At 35.4% G+C, this 18,527-nt stretch overlaps 1 protein-coding gene across 1 annotated transcript in view; it reads left to right on the top strand.

Annotated features, from left to right (window-relative positions):
* Positions 1 to 17,799, top strand: part of AK9 (adenylate kinase 9) — a 64,725-nt gene extending 46,926 nt beyond the window's left edge. The window contains exons 28-41 of the mRNA XM_087949971.1: positions 1,003 to 1,222; positions 1,651 to 1,713; positions 2,548 to 2,751; positions 3,367 to 3,585; positions 4,998 to 5,211; positions 6,347 to 6,548; positions 7,487 to 7,633; positions 9,473 to 9,693; positions 10,765 to 10,961; positions 11,488 to 11,657; positions 13,211 to 13,309; positions 13,392 to 13,494; positions 14,316 to 14,430; positions 15,563 to 17,799. Of these exons, the coding sequence (XP_087806097.1) occupies positions 1,003 to 1,222; positions 1,651 to 1,713; positions 2,548 to 2,751; positions 3,367 to 3,585; positions 4,998 to 5,211; positions 6,347 to 6,548; positions 7,487 to 7,633; positions 9,473 to 9,693; positions 10,765 to 10,961; positions 11,488 to 11,657; positions 13,211 to 13,309; positions 13,392 to 13,494; positions 14,316 to 14,430; positions 15,563 to 15,762 (2,374 nt within the window). The 3' untranslated portion in view covers positions 15,763 to 17,799. The remainder of the gene's footprint in view (positions 1 to 1,002; positions 1,223 to 1,650; positions 1,714 to 2,547; positions 2,752 to 3,366; positions 3,586 to 4,997; positions 5,212 to 6,346; positions 6,549 to 7,486; positions 7,634 to 9,472; positions 9,694 to 10,764; positions 10,962 to 11,487; positions 11,658 to 13,210; positions 13,310 to 13,391; positions 13,495 to 14,315; positions 14,431 to 15,562) is intronic.
* The last annotated feature ends 728 nt before the right edge of the window (positions 17,800 to 18,527 follow it).

The following is an 18,527-nucleotide window of genomic DNA, read 5'->3' on the forward strand; positions in this document are numbered from 1 at the left end:
GTGTGACCTTGTGTAGGAAAATAAAGAGATCCTTTTTAGTGTGTTTGGCTTCTTTGCCTCCTCGTTCGTTTTGACGTGGAGATAATGGCCTTCGGGCGGGAGGGGAAGAAAACGGTAGCTGGATCATTTCAAATTTCACTTACTCTCTTGCCTCACTTCAATATGTCTGAGCGACTCCAGATACTGGAAGACTTTTTGAATGAAAGTGTTACCTCCATTTTTTTTTTAAAGAGGGCCACTTGGGGAAAAAAAAAGATTCTAAGGAATTCCTTGTTTCTTGATTAAAGAGAAGGCATTGAATATACTGTTCCTTGGCAGCCTTTTCAGTGTCCGGGTTTTGGTGTGTGTGTGTGTGTGTGTGTGTGTGTGAGAGAGAGAGAGAGAGAGAGAGAGAGAGAGAGAGAGAGAGAGAGAGAGAGAGAGATCAGCTGTATTGAGAAGAGAACGTTTCCTGTGTTCTCATTTTATTTACAACATATTTTACGCTTAATGGTAAGCAATGAAAAATATTTTAAAACTCATTTCTAAACTCCATAGCTATTTGCATATTCTTGGTTCAAAATTGGATTAGCTCATTTCAAAATTGTCCAAAGCAGAAAAGTGCAAAAAAAAAAAAAAGTGCAAAAGTGGAAGGTGTGTGGAAGAGGGGTAGTCTTATACGCAGTATATAACAAACTCTATATTTTGAGTGGAAATGTTGGGGGTCGTCTTATACGCCCAGTCGTCTTATACGCCGGCAAATACGGTATTCAAAAAGCAACAAAACAAATTAATTTCTGGCTTTATTACTCATACAATTTTAATTGAATTTTTGCTTTTTCAAATGGGACACAAAGTCATCAAAATTAAATAAAACTGTCCTCTACATCCCTGATGTGTTCTCCAATTAGCTTTACCCACAAAACAGTATGTTTTTCTCATTGTTTGATTTTAAAAAAAACAAGCAAACTAAACTCCCAAGGAATGGTGACAACTTTTTCCCTCCAAATATTTTCCATTTAGATCTACTGGGTTTATACTTGATGGTTTTCCACGAATAGGAGAAGAGGTCCAGTACTTAGGAGAGCGCTCACTTTTTCCAGATATTGTAGTTTGTCTTGAAACTGAAGAAGATGACATTTCTGACAGACTTCTTATGAAACAAGTACTAAAATGGAAAGAGAAACAAGCTAAGAAGATGGAAAAGAAGAAGCAAATTAAAGAAATGAAGGCGAAAGTGCGGGTAAGTATTACTAGCATTAATGATATAATTGAAGGACAGATAATCATTTTAATGACTTTTTTTAACTAGCCAAGAACACAGTAAGCTGGCTATTTGGAGCAGACTGGCTTAAAACCAGAATGATAGATGTTCTGGTTGGATAGTACACTATCCAAATATTTTTTGCAGATCTAGCACCGAGGATTGAGTTGGTTGTGCTAAATGACTTCTGAAGTCACTTTCCAATCTATTATTTAAGATTAACCTATCATATCATCTTTATATATCATGCTGGATTTACTATATTGTTTTTCACCCAGTGTTTTTTATTAATTGAGGAAGACTCATTTAAAAAATTGTGGTTAGCTTTATGATCGGGGTAAAGATTTAATATTAGTAGGTTGGTTAGAAACAATGTAAATATGTACATTAGGATATTTCATTAACAGGAAGAGCAAATTGCTAGAAGACGGGCAGAGCTTCTAACTGAACAAACAAGAAGGAAATTAGAGGTAAGAAAGATTCAAATGGCAAAATTACATTTCATAAATCCTATTTTTAAACATTGTTTTGAACATTTTATAAGAATTTATAAAATGATTAATATTTGGACACTGTGCTGGAATTGAACAGAAAAGAAATTGCTAAATGATCACAGATTATAATTGTGGCACATTTTTCTCTAATTTGGCTGGAATGGAATAAAGTACTTAAATGTTTTGCTTTGAGAGAATAATCATTGACTAAGAAGCTTTGTGTTCATTGACATCAGCTGTCAATGAGCTGATGAATATACAATAAAGTTGAATATACATGTCCCAGGATAATGTTGCAGGAGCCAATCTGAGTTGGTCACTGGGACCAGAGGTTTTGTCTTCCGAGCTTTTGGACTTGTGCTGGAGCCCATCTTAGAGAATTTCTCATATCTTATATAATGGTGACCAACCCAGATTGGATCCTCCTATATTAACAATGCTATATTTAATTTTAATTAAGTATCAAGATTAGGAAATGAAATCAAATATATATATTTTTGTCCTGATCACACAGATTACTTATTGTATTATAGTGCCCACCATGCCCAAAAGGGCAAGTGTGGATTTAGTCCATAAAAAAGTTGAGTATCCCTGTCCAATGCTGTTCCTCAACACATTGTGTGGCATCAACATCTGTACATAAATTCAAAACAAGTTCAATCATATGGGAATTAAATTTCACTGGGTCTTGAGTTCCATGTCTATCAATCTTGCAGCATTTCAACCAGCTATTGTTGGTGCTGTTGATTTGACAACACTTATTTCATGGAAGTCTTCAAAAATCATTCTAAGCAACATGCTTAATTTTAGAATGAGGCAAGGAAGCTTGAAGGTGAAGATGAAGAAGAAGATGATGATGAAGAAGAAGATATAGAAGCTATTCTGGAAGATGAGTTTCCAAAAGAAGAAGAGGAGGAAGAGGAGGAAGAGCAAGAGACTGAAGCTATTGAGCGCTTAAAGACTGAGATTGCAGAGAGATATGAAACAGATACTGCAAATATGCAAACTGTGCAGGTATTTTCAGTATATCTAATTTATCTCTATTCTGTGTTAACATTTGCCTAAACAGTTTAGAAATTTGCATAACTTAGATGCCTTAGAAGAATTGGTCAGTAATATGTTACTTGGGATATAGCTATCCAGCAAAGGAAAGGAAATTAATTAAAATTTGGGTTTTCTCGCAAGAAGCTTCTATTAAGAGCACTTGTGAGCAATCTTATGTCTCTCCTTGATCCAGAGAGGAATTCAGAGAGTCAGTCCATTCATCAGCTACTCTTTCTACCATGATCATCAAAGCTGTCTTCAGTCCACTATGAATATTTTAATGAATCTTAAAAAACAGTGAATAAAATTGTACATATTTAAGATGAATGACAATATTAAACCAATTGAAAATGCAGGTTGACAATAATTTGTATGTATGTAACTACGTATCAGATGCCACTGGTGGATTTTGCAGTGATATCCTTTTAATATCCTTGCCATCTGCTATTCTTCTGAAAAGTAGTTTGCCAATTCCATAACTCTAGTTAACATGTTATATGCCCATGGTGGTGATTTAGTTGAGACTTTGTGAAAGGTACTTACTTAAAATAGCTCTTAACCATATATATATTTTTTTGTTCCCAGGAAGAACTTGAAAAATTACTCATACCTACAATAAATCTCCCTTGCAAACGAAAGCCTCACATTGTGCGCTACCAATTGTTTAAAAAGATAAAAGACCTTGTAGAAAATCGTGAGAGTATTTTTGAGAAATGCTATCCACTAAGTTTTTTACTTGCAAGGAAAATGATTGTTCTCTCCTATAAACATCCAAGCAATTTTGGCCAGTGGGATCCTATCAAGGTAACCAAACAATCAGGTTGCTTGCTTTCTAAAACTATTTCTCAATTCAATATACTTTTTACTATTTATAATTATAAAGAAGGATGTATCATCATAGGTTACATTAATAAAATGTTAATTACTAAAACAAAAATTTATTATAAGAATAAATCAACAAATGGGGCTTCAGGTCTATTTTGGATGGATAGAAATGCATCGTCCCTTTTTTCTTGCTTTTCCAGCTACTTATCAACAAAGTGCTTCCTGCTGCTGGCCATTAATTACTTTCTTTTCTATAGTACGATATCTAGGAAGCCAGTTCTGTGTTCCACTTGCCACCACAGAATCCCTAACAGAACATTGGCAGAAGAGACACTCATGTCATGTCTTGCAACTGGTAGGAGAAGAACTCAATGCAATGCAAATATTTTTGGGTTGCAGATATGTTCTGTCTATTGGCTAAGGAAATAGGTGCAAGTTTCTAATTGGTTATTGTTTTTGCCCGATTCTGATTGTTCATTTTGGTGGAGAGACCAGCCCTCACCAATCTGCACCAATTGGAAACCAGCTCAGCTGAACACCAATCAAAAGTCAGGACAGCTAGCTATGAAGATAGGAGCTTAGTCAGTCCCACTCAGTTGCCAGTGGTCTGCTGAATAGACCACTTTAACTATAAAGTTACTATGCACAATTTTATTTTTGGTTTAGTTATTCACCGTGTTTATATAACTTCCCATCTCAAAAAAGATAGCATACCATATCAACCCATATGTTAACAATTCAAAAATTAGTATTACAATTTTAAAAGGAAAGGAAAGAGTGACAGATATTAATAACCACGGAAATAACTCTCACCATTCCCTTGGGGGCTCCCAGCCTGATAATATGACCATGTCTTGATGGACTTGCATAAATTAAACAAAGATGGAGCCAACCAGGAGAAAAGAAAGAAAAGTTCCACAATGTATTCTGGCAACAGCCAAAGATTGCCTTCAACTCAAGGTTCCAGGAGCTTTTGATGTGAAATTTGTCTCAAGGGGAAAGTTTGGACTGACAGAGGTTCCCAAACTTGAAGAATTTTAATTTTAGATAGTTTGTTTTTCTTTCAGGTATACTTCCAAAAATCTTATATAGCACTATGATTGTGTAGTAATGATTCTTAAATGTAGCTTTTCAGCAAGTATTTGTACTAGCATAAATTATTTAAATTGCAGGATGGAGAAGCTTAGCTTCTTCCTCACAAATAAAAGATTACTATTTCTCAAAATCTAAAGAAAACTATTTAACATAATAAAAAATTATTATATGAGTTACAAATAATACATTGTTTATTTATTATTTACATTTATCGACCTTGCGAATTGGCTATTCAACTCCAATGGGCTCTGTAATTTATATAATTTTGGACATCATTAATTCTGTATTTACTGCAGCTAAGTGAAGGAGATGCAATCAAGCCCTTTCGAAATGATGACACACCATGTTTTCCAGTTATTCATCGAAACTGCATATATTTCTTTACAAGTAAAGAAAATAGAGAAAAATTTATGAAAAATCCCCTCAAATATCTCCGCCAGCCTAAACCTAAACCAACCGTACCCGTTAAAATTGCAATTGTTGGGCCTTCAAAGTCTGGAAAGACAACAGGTAGGTTTCTAAGTCAACTGTGAGAATATTGGTGTTTGTATGTGCTTGTTTTTTATTGTGAGGAAGCAGAACAAAACACAACCACCTCCTCATGGTTCAGAATGCATTTAAAATTCAGTCATTGTATCATTAAATTTTGGTGGCAGAACTGCAAGCCGCTTTTTGAGGCTTGGAAGATTTTTAAGGGTGGAAATGAGAAAGATTTCCCCCGCCTACTCTTCAAAAAACAGGATCAGTCCAGCCCTTTTCAGTAATATCAATATGAGCCATGGTGGCATGGTTAGAATGCAGTACTGCAGGTTACTTCCTCTGACTGCTGGCTGCCTGCAGTTTGGCAGATCAAATCTCACCAGGCTCAAGGTTGACTCAGCCTTCCATCCTTCTGAGGTGGGTAAAATGAGGACTCAGATTGTTGGGGGCAACAGGCTGACTCTGTAAACTGCTTAGAGGGGGCTGTAAAAGCACTCTGAAGCAGTATATAAGTCTAAGTGCTATTGCTATTGCTATCCTAATATTGTCACCTGCAACCTTTTATTGCAGTTTTAAACCCCCCAACCCTGGAAACTTACACGTCCCCATTATATAAGGTATGGGGGGTGTTGTACTTTTTAATTTTTTAAATATTAAATCTCTAAATATTAAATTTAAAATAAACTATATTAATAAATGAATTACAATTTAAATTTTAAAATATTTTTTCATCTGAGATATATTTCCTTTAATTAAGGCATAATATATTCTAAGGTTTGTTTGTTTGTTTGTGTGTGTGTGTGTGTGTGTGTGTGTGTCTTTTCTACTATATATACTGCTGTAAGACATAATGCAAAATAACTGTAATATAATCAAGGGAGAGATGCACACGTATCTGCCAATATGAATGTTTTCATGTAATTGGTTCCCCAGGGAATTATAGGCAAAGCTGTTTTTCTATTAATAAACTGCTGTTTTTGTTTAATCAAGTGATGGTAATTAAACTTTAAAAACATCTTGTACTTCTTCCCATCAATGTTAGTCACCATACTAGTTTTATTTTAACTGCCTCTGTTGATTATAATTGTTTATTCTTTAGAATACAATCAGTGTATTTCACTGATATAATGAAAAATGTATTCATAATCAGCAACATGTTTTGCAGTTGCCAAAAAATTTGCAGAAACCTATGGATTACTGCGCCTTTCCATGGGAGATGCCATCCGTTCAATATTAAACAATCAGCCAGAAACTGAATTGGCCCTTGTGCTAAAGTGGCATCTTCACAAAGGACTGACTGCACCTGATGAACTTGCCCTAAGGGCCTTAGATATTGCCTTGATGGATACTGTGTGCAACACTTCAGGGTGAGCAATTTCTATTTCAGGTATTACATTATTTTTGTAGGATTTAGCAAAACACTAAGAAGCTATTTCCAGTCTATGCCACAACCTATTGTGGATTGTCTACCACATAATTCTGATAATTCTCACAGCAGTTGACTACTGGGAAGTCACATCTCTATATTTCAAAATAAAACAACAAAACCAAAAAAGAGTGATATAGCTTCTTAAAACATTACTATAATCATAATACTTTTCTACTTTCTGTTTTATCTGATTAAGTACTCAGTGGATTTATTTATTCATGGATTCTAATATATATATAGGACAATGGATAACTTTTCAATCTATCTTCTTCTTTTATTTTTTATATTATTATTTTTTATTTTATATCTATAATGTATATATGTTCCAGCATAACTCTGGAACACCTCAAGCAATTTCAACCAAACTTGGTACACATATGACTTACCCTCTGGAAACAAATACTGTGGGGGTAAGACATCCCTAACACCCCTCGGGGGGGGGGGTGCCTTAAAATGGCTTCTACTGTACAGCATAGTGGACTTGCCATGGTAATGACAGACAGTACAACAGCATGAGTCCCGACTACAGGATTTTCCTGTCACAGGATTGGGATAAATAAATACCCGGGCAACGCCAGGTTATCGGCTAGTATTTGCTAGTTTTAATATACTATATCAGATATTTATACATATACATATATATGCTGTACAGCATATACACACACATTCAAATGTACATATACATATAAAACATATGATTTTAAGTTTCAGAATTATTTTAAATCTGTGTGTGTGTGTGTGTGTGTGTAAATATACATTTTTGTTGTTTCCTTGTTTGTGTTCTCTATCTTGTTAGCCGCATTCAGGAATTACAGGAACTGTTACTGTTGCAAAATAAATCTGAACTCAGAATTCTATTCATTTTCTTTCCCATAGAGTTGTTCTTGATGGATATCCAGTTACAAAAAAACAGGCAGACCTCTTGGAAGAAATGAAAATCATTCCAATAAAAATCTTTGAGTTAGACATTGATATAAAAGAGGTTTTAAGAAGAGCGCTTCTGGATAAACAAAGTCCCAACAGGTAGCAATGCCGGGGACATGGGAAGGAATAATCCTCGTAAACTGATTCTATTAATAAAAGTAAAACTTTTTTTAAACTGACATCACAGGGTTTTTTCTAACAATAATAAAATAAAATATAAACAAGCCATATCAAAGTTGACACTTTCAGTTCCATTATTGTGGACAGAACATAAAATGGTCAGTAAGTAAACATGATCCTTAAATGTTTATTTCAATTGTCTGCCTTTGTGCCTCATTATATATTTACAGGATACATGCATATCTTTGTCTGTACAGTAATACTGGCAAAGAATATATACCAATATAACAACTAAAAGAACAAAAGGTTCTGTAACAGCTTCAGGATAAATTTATTGTGGCATAAATTTTAATAGCATTAAATCTTCAATACCCTGATTTAGAAGTATTTATGTTTGTGAAAAAAAATTATAAACAGGTCACAGGGTAAAGGTTTTTAAATCTATCTATCTATCTATATTCTATATCTATATATAAAACCAAAATACCACTCACATCATCACAAAATCTCCGGAACCGTAAAGCCTACAAATTTGGCATGTATGTTCCTCTTGGCGTCTAGGTGCTCACTAAGAAAGGATTTTTCAAAATGACCATCAGAGGAATAGTATTTCATATATTATTATTAACATGCTCTGATGCTAAGGAGTTCTACTCCCCCTCCCCACCTGAAAATAAATCTATTCCAAATGCAAAACACAAGCAGAGGAGTTTCAGTTTCAGTTTTACATTCACAGCACCAAGCAGCTTTAGTACAGAATAGTTGAGCTAAGCCACGCCCAGGCTCCTTGCTGTCTCCTGGCTCACACAGCAAATACTGTTTCAGTTTCCATGTTTCAGTTTCCAAACAGCCCTCAACTCTCTCACATACTGACAGGATGCTAGCCAGATGATTACCGATGGATGCTGGTAGGCAGAGGCACAACTTTTCTCCCCAAAACCCGATCACATAGTTTCGTAGTGAAGCATGGGTATAGAGCTAGTATATAATAAATGAATGGTATTTAAAACTAATTCAATTACTAATAACATCTTGGGTAATTTTTTGGTTGTCTCTCTAAAAATATCAGCTGAGAAAGATAGTTCTATGTGAAACAGTGATATAACTAGAAGGCATGATATGGCATTTTTCATCCACGGGTTTTTTTTTCCCCCTAGGGGTGGGGGCATGATAGTGGACTACATTTTTTTTAAACAAAAAACATTTGTTTTAAAAAAACGAAGCATATTTTTATTGTATGGGGGGGTGGAGCTCCAAAAATCAGTTAGGAATTAAGGCATTGAAATTGGTTACCAAATTCTGGCAGCAGAATCTCAAGGAGTTATGAGGTTTGGGAGCTGTTACATACAGTCCTTGCATCATAATGGAAGAGATTCTGTGGATAATCACCCTCCCCCCACATCCTGGCAAAAAAATATCCTGGGCTTCTGTTGAGTTTCCAGAAAAAATTGAGGTGGGGGGAGGGTGGCAGGGAGGAAGCATAGTGATGAGAACACTTAAGTAAAAGAAGAAACCATGTTATCCTCATTAGCATCATTATCATGGTCAATGTCTGGAATACTCTACCCGACTCTGTAGTCTCTTCCCCAAACCCCAAAAACTTTAACCTTAGACTGTCTACTATTGACCTCACCCCTTTCCTAAGAGGTCTGTAGGGGGCGTGCATAAGCGCACCAACGTGCCTACCGTCCCTGTCCTATTGTTTCTCTTATTCTTGTTTCTCTTGTTTCTCTTACTGCAACAGTCAATGTAACCTACAACCGAACAACTTTTAGGAGGCCAAACTTGCACTAATATTTCTTTAAATTATTTTGTCAGACCTCCCTACCCACTGCATGACAGCTCTCACATCATTTCCCTCAAGAATTCCTGTTACAGAGCACAAACTGACGAAATTAGGCCATTCTATGAGGAACAGCACCAGAACTGGTATGTACTTGATGGATCTCACAGCAAATGGTGGATCTGGAACAAAATCCTACTGGAAACTCAAGCAGTTACTAAAAAAATCCAGTTATACTTGGAAAGAATTCGGCAAGGTAAGCTGAAAGTCTTGTTTTAAATGAATAATTATTTGTCAAGGAAATTGGTATTTAAATCTCCAATATTATACTTGAAATTGAAGTCAACTTAAAATAAAAATCAAGACATTTGAAACTTAAAAAGAGAATTATTTGGAGGAAACTCATGATCTGTCCAGATGCTATTTGTCAAAATAATCCAAATTTATCTAGTACAGTATTCATAATTGGTCTTATAACTACAAAACCAATCCTGTCTGTCTGTCTGTCTGCCTGCTTGTCTGTCTGTCTGTCTATCTATCTATCTATCTATCTATCTATCTATCTATCTATCATCTATCTATCTATCTATCTATCTATCTATCTATCTAATTTATCACCTATACACACACACACATACGAGATTCTTCCTTCTGTCCTATATGATGTATGTAATTCATGTAGAAATAGGAAGTCATATTTTTATATGACATTGTTATCATTAAACATGTCTTTATTTTCTACCCTATAGGCAGGAAAATGGAATTAAAAGCTCAAGCTTCTTACTTCTTACTCTGTACGCCCCATTTTTGGCCTCCACGCATCCTGTTTTCAGCCTCTGCATGTCCTATTTTTGGAGGCCAAAAACGGGACACATGGAGGCCGAAAATGGGGCACACAGAGGCCAAAAACAGAACGGATGGAGGCAGAAAACAGGGCACGCAGAGGCAAAAAACAGGACGTGCAGAGGTCAAAAATGGCCAAAGGGCCCACCTTTGACTGGTGGGTGGGCGGGGCTTCAGCAGTATTTGCTCCATAAGACACACAGATATTTCCACCCACTTTTGGGAGAAAAAAACCTGTATCTTTTGGAGCGAAAAATATGGTAAATAAGATTCCATCTCCACCCTGTGTAGGCATTGGATCTTTTATCTAATTTGTTGTTAATGATATTTTAATTTTAATGCTTCATGTTTTACTATTTCTAACTTTTTAATTGTCCAAATTGTTATTTATGATGCTATAAAAGTCACTTGATGGCGAGATGGGTGGCTTATAAATTTAATAAATAAAATAAGATTGTAGTGTAGTGTATTCAATTGTAAACAGGAAAAGCTGCCAGTATTGCTGATATGTGCATCACACCAAACGAATTGCTCTCTCGACTGGGAGAGTTTGGGCAATATTGTCCAGTGAGCCTTGCAGAAAGAGAAGAACTTATTGATTGCTCCGATTCTCCTTCTCTGAAGTTTGCTGCAGAATTTCGAGGACACTACTACAAAATGGCTGGACAGAAGGAGTTAGACGTAAGTATTATATTATTAATCAGGAAAACAGATGCTGATGCGAAGAGTTGTGAGAGATTGTAGGGCTTGTTAGGTGTGTACAAATTGAAATTTACTTGCACTTGTGGTGTGGCAAAGAGCCTTGTAGAGAAAGAGGTAGAGGTAGGGAACTGACTAGCAAGCACTGGACTCTCCAAAGATGTAGAGAACCTTCAGAAGATATTCTTCCCAATCTCTTGACCATTTGGGGAAGGGTTGTAAGTCTACCTGCAGCCTCCCTATCAATACCATCTCCCTGTCCTCAAAGCTTCCTTTCAGAACAATGACGCTATCTTTGTTGTATATTTTAGCAATTCTTGAATCCTTCCCTCCCTCTTAATAATTTGATCGTTATCTTCTTAAATTATCACTGCATTGTTGTTCTATAGAGCACATCAAAGGACTGTTGATAAATATTCTGTAGTACTAAGTAGACAGTAGTTAAAAAAGAAACTCATAGAGTATAAAGTATGATTCTTCTTGTGAACTTTTATTTCTTTCAATGCAGAAATTCCTGAAAACTCCAGAATTATATGTTCCCCCATTAGCACCTTATCCTCTTCCTTTACTAAATAATTTACCCAAAAGGCTGACTGTAGCAGATGTAAAAGCTTTATTTCCTATGCAAGCTGAACTGCAAGGCTTCTGCCCAGTTACTTATCTTGATGGAAAGCGAAGGTAAACACTCACATTTTCATTTCCATTAAATGTAATATCCAAAAACAATGCTTTGAAATATTTTTTATCAAATGCCATCAATTGGACTGTCAGTATTTTTCAATAACAAAGAGAATCAACTTGAAGCAAAAATAACCAGAACTAAAATATCCAAGGCAGACCATAAAACTGTAAATATCTTAAAAAGTTAAATGTTAAAACGCTTTATGGAGCGACTGAAGCCTTTTCTTTTGCTTTTCTTTTGCAGTTTTTATGAGCCATTTTCTTAATCTTGCACTGAAGGAATTGTTTTTAAAAAAATGTTAAGTATTTGTATGTCTCATAAAATATATTATGCAAGTGTATCTGCTTACTTCATAGAAGTAAATTCCATCTTCACTTTGAGATGCATTTTAAACTGTGTTGCATTCGAAACTGTTTCTTTCTGTGTTCTTAAGCTTCCATTCATAGCTTTTTATATTTCACCAAATATTACAAACATGTTGGCCAAAAACACATATCCCAAAGATTATCAAACTAATACCTGGTATCTAGAATATATATCATACTGTACATTACATTGTATAATATCTGTAATGTACAGTACAGTAATACACTCAATATAAATCTTCCTGAATAATTTTAGGGTTAAGGATGTGAGATCTTATAGATTAATTCTTGAAAAATCAGTCTATACATGCTTCTGGATTCTCATACAGTATGGCTGAATAGCTTTTGTTCTGTTTGTGCTCCACAAAAAAGATGAAGTTACATATAAAATCATACATTGCAATGTCCTACCTGTAAATGAATACTTCAGCTTCAATCATAATAATACAAGAGCACACGATACAAACTCAAGGTTAACCGCACCAATTTTGATTTCGGGAAATATGCCTTAAGCAACAGAGTGGTCAATGTTTGGAATACTCTACCTGACTCTGTGGTTTCTTTCCTAAACCCCAAAAACTTTAACCTTAGACTGTCTACTATTGACTTCACTCCTTTCCTAAGAGGCCTCCTTTCCTAAGAGGCCTCTTCCTAAGAGGCCTGCATAAGCACACCAATCCCTGTCCTATTGTTTCTTTTTTTATTTTTCTTATACGTATCCATTTCATGTATTCATAACTATGTTTATACTTATACCTGTTATCTTGTAAGCGATTGACAAATCAAATAAATAAATATAGCCCAGGGCTGATTTCAGAGCTGACAGATACAGGACTGCAAAGTCATGTACAGAAATGTTGAATACTTGCAGTACAAGTAATTGGGACAACTTTTGAAACGGGTTTGAAAAACAGTGCTGGTTGAAAAGAATAAATCCTTTTGAAAAACATTCGCTGGCTGAAATTTTGATCAGAACCAATTACTTGAAGCATGTGACCTTTCTTTTAACTTAGCTCACTGGTTTCTGGTACATTTCTATACTCAATTCAAAGGCTAATCATTATCTTTAAAGCCATAAAATAATTTTAAGGGCTTTATATTTTAAGGATAATTTCCTGACATAATTTGAAACAGAAAGGCAGGGCGCAATTTAATATATATATATATATTGCTCTTCTTTTGAGGTATGAAGCTCTGGTACCTGGGAACATTGAATATGCTGTGCTTTATCGCAAAAAGCTATATATTTTTGAAAATGAAGAAAAACTTCAGAGGTTTATGAGGTATGGAATGCATTAAGTATCTTCATATCTATATATTCCGCTAGGTTTAAATTTTGCTGACCTCTCATTTCTGTATTCTTAGAAAACCAGAAAAATATTGGAATCTTACACTTCCACATAAGCTTCCCCCCTTAAAGGAACCTATAGTGTTGACAGCTCTTCCTCTGACTGGATATCTTGAGCAGGTTTTTTTCTTCTTGTTATTTATAGTCAAATTTAAATATTTATTTAGATTCTAATCAGTGTTAGCTATACTTATACACATTGCAAAACTCTAGAACAATTTTTCTAAAACAAATGGATCATTTTCATTAAAACGCTTCCTATTCATTAGTACACCTTGAGACTAAATTTGATTTGTGATGCACAGAAATATGCCATGTATGTCCCAGAAGCTAAGACTCTGTGATCAAATCAAATCTGCATATTTATAATGCCAAATAAGTTAATTATACACAATTATTTCCTAAGTCACCTAGGACCTAGATTGGCATACACTAAGGATTGCTTGGCAATCCTGTTTGACCTTCCACTCAAATTAATCAAACCTATCCAAATTTCTGAACTCTCAACGAATACACATTGAACTCTTTAACATATGATGATATTATCCATTAAGTTGTATCCAACTCTTGGTGATTCCAGGTCTCTCCACATCATTTCATCTTGCACTACTTCTTTGATTTTTTTAATGCTCTGACTGGTGTCAGCTTTAATGGTGCTCAGCCACTTTTGTTCTTAGATGGCCTAGTTTCCTTTTACCACTAACTTTTCCAAACATAACTGCTTTCTGCAGTGAATTTCCCCACATGATATGGCCAAAGTAAATGAGGCATATAGTGTATCTTTAATATACATCTAAAAGTATTTTTTTTAAAAAATCAATTTCAGAAACTGCATTGTCCCTCCGTGAAGCTCAGTATCAAGCAATGTACATTATAAAGCTTATCTATGAAATGACATCATGATACTAAACAATTAACATTAAAAATATTTTATCCTAAAGGGTGTGGCTACAGCTTTAATAAAAGCAATGAATGCAGTTGGTTGCTTAAAGCCAAAATTTCCATACCTGAGTGTGAAAAGGACTGCTTTGCTATTCATAGCCTATCATTTAAAAGGTAAAGAAAGGAAAAGAGCACTATTGTTATAAAAAAATAGTTATTTCTATAGTTAACTGTAAAAACATTCAGATTGAGCACTAACATCGGAATTAACCCAACGAAAAAACTATTAATAATTTTCCTGATAGGTAGAATAATGAAAACAAAGGAACATTTAGGCAATACCCAATCCATAGTATGAATACTAGCAAGCAGACCATTAAGGGGAAGAAAATAATGCAAGAGGTGATCTAGTTAAGTGCAGAGTTCCCCAACTTTTCCAGCTTTGCTGAACCAGCAGGAGAGGGGAGAGAGGGGATGGTTCTGTGTGAGTGGCTGCCATGTAAATGGACTGTGCATGCACACACACGCCCATTGCTCACACGTGGGGATGCAAATCTGCGCTTGCCTGCCATTTCTGTGGCTCAGTTGGAACAGCTCATAGTCCACTAATGGGCCGTGCAACCATATCAAAACATATGGTTGTGCATGAAATTGATAAGAAGTAAAACTTGTAGGTATTTTATCTGAATTTGTAAAAAAAAATGATTCTCTCTTCAATACCAAATAAAAAATAGAAGGGAAAAGGATTTCCTCTTAATTTTACCGTATTTGTTCCCTCCATCCCAAAAGTTAAACCCACTATAATTTGATGACATTTACTTGAACAACAATTGCTTTTGTTTTTATGCTTTTGGTTCATACTTGTAATTTTTTATTTATTTATTATATAGATTGTATTTAAAAACTAAAAATAAGAGCAGCGGTCTTATGTCTTTAAACATGGATTTTTAGCCTGTTAATATGTAAGGTGGTATGGAGAAAATATCTGAAAAAACAAGCAAGTGCTGAACTATTTTTATTCTTTATACTCATTATCTATTTTTCTTTACTTCCAGCACTTTTCTCATAGCAAGACCTCAATATTAGACATTACTACTACAGTAGTTACTGTTGTAAATTGCCAGAGGCTGGTTTTCCTAGGAGTACATGGATACAAGTTTTAAAAATAGTTAAATAAACATCTAGTGAGATATTGGGAACTACTGAAACATAGTATGTGCATGCCTTCTATGTGACTTTGGATATTGGAATAATAGTAATGTGAATTCTGAAGTATGGATAATTAATGGTATTTAATTTCTTGCAGCATATAACCCTAACAGCCCAAACTATATACGAAAGAAGTATAAAATGAAGTTGGAACGGTTCATAGACCATTGTGAACTTCTTCCATACCTAGGCATCAAAATGACAAAGAAGTACAAGGAGCCTCAAAATCGGCCTATTGATTTTGATCACAAGTTACAGATTTTCTTGTCTCTCAAAGATGTGGACCCATTAGCGTGAAATATTGCAAAAATACTGGAAAGTGATATATTCATATTTGATTGTTAAATTATACAAATATGGTTGTTTATATGGCTGTTTTTAGATCCTGCCTAACTACAGAACGGATCAAGATAAGCTCATTTCACTGGCTTGTTGCAAGTCTAAATAAAGCAACACTGTAGTTTCCTATAGTATGGTTTGCAAAATGCAGTTTGTAAAACTGATAGTGTACAAATATATTTGTAAATTGCCCTATAGTCCTAATTTTGCAAGGAACTTAGTAAATATTGTTTTTCATAAGTCTACTTCTAAGAAAATATGTTTATAATTGTGGGTATATTAATATTCTTCAGTGATTAAGGATAGTACTTTAACTGCTGTAAGCTATTTGTTAAATCATTATTGTTTGACATTACTGTACTTCAATATTTGGTGTGTTTATTTAAATATAAATATCAGATAATTTGAGATAATATATTTCATAAATGTGAGATAGTATCTCGGCTTTCAGCTGTTACTATAGTGCTTTAAATTTGTTAATTTTGAAATATTAACTTCTATATGTAGTTATTTGAAAGAATCCACATTCAGGTCGTTGCTATTGTTTCTTCCCCACCCAGTTCTAAATAAATATGAGTAATTGCTTTATTTTACACTTTTGAATAGTTTGAGAGTAATCTCATTCCACGTATATCCTTTCAGCAACTCTATAATACTGAGCACAATGGAGCAACACAGTCAGTTGCATATGTTTGCCCTATTTACCCTTAGTAGAATGGAAAACTTGAAAAATTCTGAATGAATATTTATTATAAACAATGTCTTTTAAAACAGTGGTTTTTTAAATGGCTTGTCTTTATACCATGTTTTCTTCACCTCAGTGGCTAATCAGATTAGCAGTTGCTTTAGACTTGTCTTCACTGAGATTGGTGAACGAAGTCTGTGCCATTTTGGCAAGTAGAGACTCATATAGTTGAATGTTCTTCAATTCAAACATAAATCTTCCATAGGAAAAACCAGATGGCATGAAGAAAACATTATCAGATATTTCCATTTGAATCCTGCATATTAGCAATTATATGACTTCCCCTTCAATCTGAAATAAAAGGGTCAACACAGACACAGAGCTCTATTAATCAGTACTAATGAGACTTAGGGGTCAGTCAACTAAATAAACCATTATGACTGTGTTGTAGTTCATTTAACCATAGTTTACTCAATAAAATCAGTACCAATAAAGAAGAATATTTGTAGCTCACGGTTGAAATGAAGGTTCCTTGGTGCTCTCTGAATTTGGTTGCTTTCTTGCAGACGTTTCATTATCCAAACTAGTGCTAGTAGCACTGGTGAAGTTACCTAGCTTGGCTAATGAAACGTCTGCAAAAAAAAAAACAAGCTCAGAGAACACCAAGGACCCTTCAATTAGATCAGTTTATGTATTTGTCCAATACACCGAGCCATAAGCTAACAATGTAAACCAGGGGTGTCAAACTCAATTTCATTGAGGGTCGCATCAGGGTTGTGTTTGACCTCAGGGGGCAGGAGTGGATGTGGCCAGGGTGGGTGTGGCCAGCTCGATGTCCTTCGTGTCGGGGCACCTGTGACGGCCCAAGCGCTCTGCCAGCAAAAACGGTCTCCCGAGCAATGTTTTCAGCTACGACGGCCTCCTGCAACCCTCTGCCAGCGAAAATGGATCTCTGTTTTTGCTGGCAGAGGCACTGCGGGCTGGTCCTTCTCCATTTCCAGGGTGGCCCCAAGGGCCAGATCTAAGCAACCCGCAGGCCAAATCCAGCCTCTGGGCCTTGAGTTTGACACCCCTGATGTACACAGATTTGTGTGACATATTAAGCTAAAATGTCAAGAGCTAGTTTAATAAATTATTAATTAGCAAATGACTCAATGCTGTTTGGTTGTTGCAGTACTTGCTGAACTGGCAGTGGAAACGCACATAGCAGTTTGATTAACTTTCTCAGTCATACAGAACCACTCTGGAGTGGAGCCACATATAAAAAGCAATAAAATAAAACCCATCTGAAGATACTTGGCAAAAAGTCAACAGCAATTCAAATGTATCTTAGGGAACTAAATTTTAAGTGCAACTCAGATACCAAACTGATAATTTTTCCAAATATCGCCAAGTCAGCAGTTGGGAAGCACTTTCTCTTGTGCATCTATTTTTTTCATTTGTTTTCCTCAGTAAAACAGTAAAATGTCCTAAATGGGCATGGTGTCAATCTGGAAACCCTTTTAAAGCGGGGAAATCTTCCCCTAAAATGGGAAAATTTGAAGTGTCCCTTACTGCTACCATTTTGGTTACAAATGCCCCATTGCAAATCACTCATACTCCATGTGTCTGTCATTCCTAGTGCCAAGAATATTTTTGTACTTACATGCCTGCCATCCCAATACCTATTGGCCCATCTTCAAAGTTTGTTATTGGACATCCTAAGTAAAAGGTGTCAGCTTGGAGAATCCCATGAGATCTCCGCCTACTGTCCCAAAGGTGCTTTTTCAAAAGGCAACTGGACTTCCTGTGTTTCTTCTCTTGAAGACATTTTCCTTCTCAGCCAAGGAGCATGACCTGGATGACTGAGAATCTTCAATAGCTATGGTTAGAATTTCCTCAATGTTTTCATTCAGTTTGGAAAAAAATCAATGTGTTTGGCAAAAAAGTAGATAGCCTTGTTGGGTGAGATACAGAGTCCTTGCACTCCAGATTTTGATCAGTATTATTTTCAAAAGCCGTGGTGGGGCAGAGGTGATGTGGTGGCACAGTGATTAGA

Source organism: Notechis scutatus, chromosome 1 (assembly GCF_049901735.1).
Source record: "Notechis scutatus isolate UNSWTSFEM ecotype Mainland chromosome 1, rNotScu1.2, whole genome shotgun sequence".
Lineage (NCBI taxonomy): Eukaryota > Metazoa > Chordata > Lepidosauria > Squamata > Elapidae > Notechis > Notechis scutatus.